The sequence below is a fragment of the Seriola lalandi genome, unplaced genomic scaffold (genome assembly GCF_002814215.2).
Source record: "Seriola lalandi dorsalis isolate HSWRI2012SDOR001 ecotype SW California unplaced genomic scaffold, Sedor1 jcf7180002049901, whole genome shotgun sequence".
NCBI lineage: Eukaryota > Metazoa > Chordata > Actinopteri > Carangiformes > Carangidae > Seriola > Seriola lalandi.
Window position 1 is genome coordinate 5,692 of NW_019520454.1, and position 979 is coordinate 6,670.

At 45.4% G+C, this 979-nt stretch overlaps 1 protein-coding gene across 1 annotated transcript in view; it reads right to left on the reverse strand.

Annotated features, from left to right (window-relative positions):
* LOC111649045 (xylulose kinase-like) overlaps positions 1–896 on the reverse strand; it is a gene marked incomplete at its 3' end in the record, with an annotated part of 6,453 nt that extends 5,557 nt beyond the window's left edge. The window contains exon 1 of the mRNA XM_087171838.1: positions 696–896. Coding sequence (XP_087027964.1) covers positions 696–831 — 136 coding nt within the window. The remainder of the gene's footprint in view (positions 1–695) is intronic.
* Between the last annotated feature and the right edge of the window lie 83 nt (positions 897–979).

Here is a 979-nt window from a genome sequence, read left to right on the forward strand (position 1 = left end):
GGCGGCGGCCCCGAGGTTAACGACAGGCCGGGGCCTGTGATGCTGTTTACAGCTTTAATTTATATTGTTTTATCCCTAATTATTGTTTTTCCATGTTTCACTGCCTCTTTTCACTTCCTGTCAGATCTCTTGGCATCATGTTGATTTGAGTTGTTCTTGTTGTTCTACACTTTTACACTTGTGTATTTTATCTGGTGATTATTTTGATTTGAATTCTTTCATTTGATTTTATTCCTTTTGATTGTGAAACTTTGTGTCTGGGAAAAGTGTCGCACAAATAAACTTCTCTTGCTTCTTTTCTTTGATCTGACCTTCTTCTAAAACACTTTGTAAAGAAGAGAGTTATAAATAAAGATTTATTTTAATCACTGAGGGACAGACAGACAGGTCAACATCAGTCTGATCCAGGTGTTCCTAATAAACTGAGTGTTCACATTAACATGGATAATATTTCAGCAGCTGCTGGATCTGAAATACCGGATCAAACTCTGGACCGGATCAAGGTCAGTGACCCGTTAACTACCGGAGTCTGTTTCCCGCCGTTAACGTCACCGTGTCTCCGCTTTAAACAGCTGATTCTGTTTTCTGAGGTGTCCTCAGTCCGAGGTTCTGGTCCGGACCCAGAACTCACACCGACCCGACGCACCGCCCCGCGTCTCCTTCTTCCGCATCTGCGCTTTTACTACATCTTCAGCGCGCTGCGTGGACGTAGAATACGTCACCGAATCCAACGCACACAGGTAAACGACGTACAGGTGACGGGGTGAGTTTTACCTGCTGAGTGCTGAAGTCGAAGCCCAGGTAGAGAGGAGAGTCCTGACAGGCCGCCATGAGGAGGAAACACACCGACCACCTCCGGCACACACACACACAAACACACACCGGGGGGGCGGGGGTTAAACATTTAAAGAGACACACACACTCTCTTACGGAAGACGATGAGGACCATATGTGAAAAAACATTTTAGAAATCTGAGAT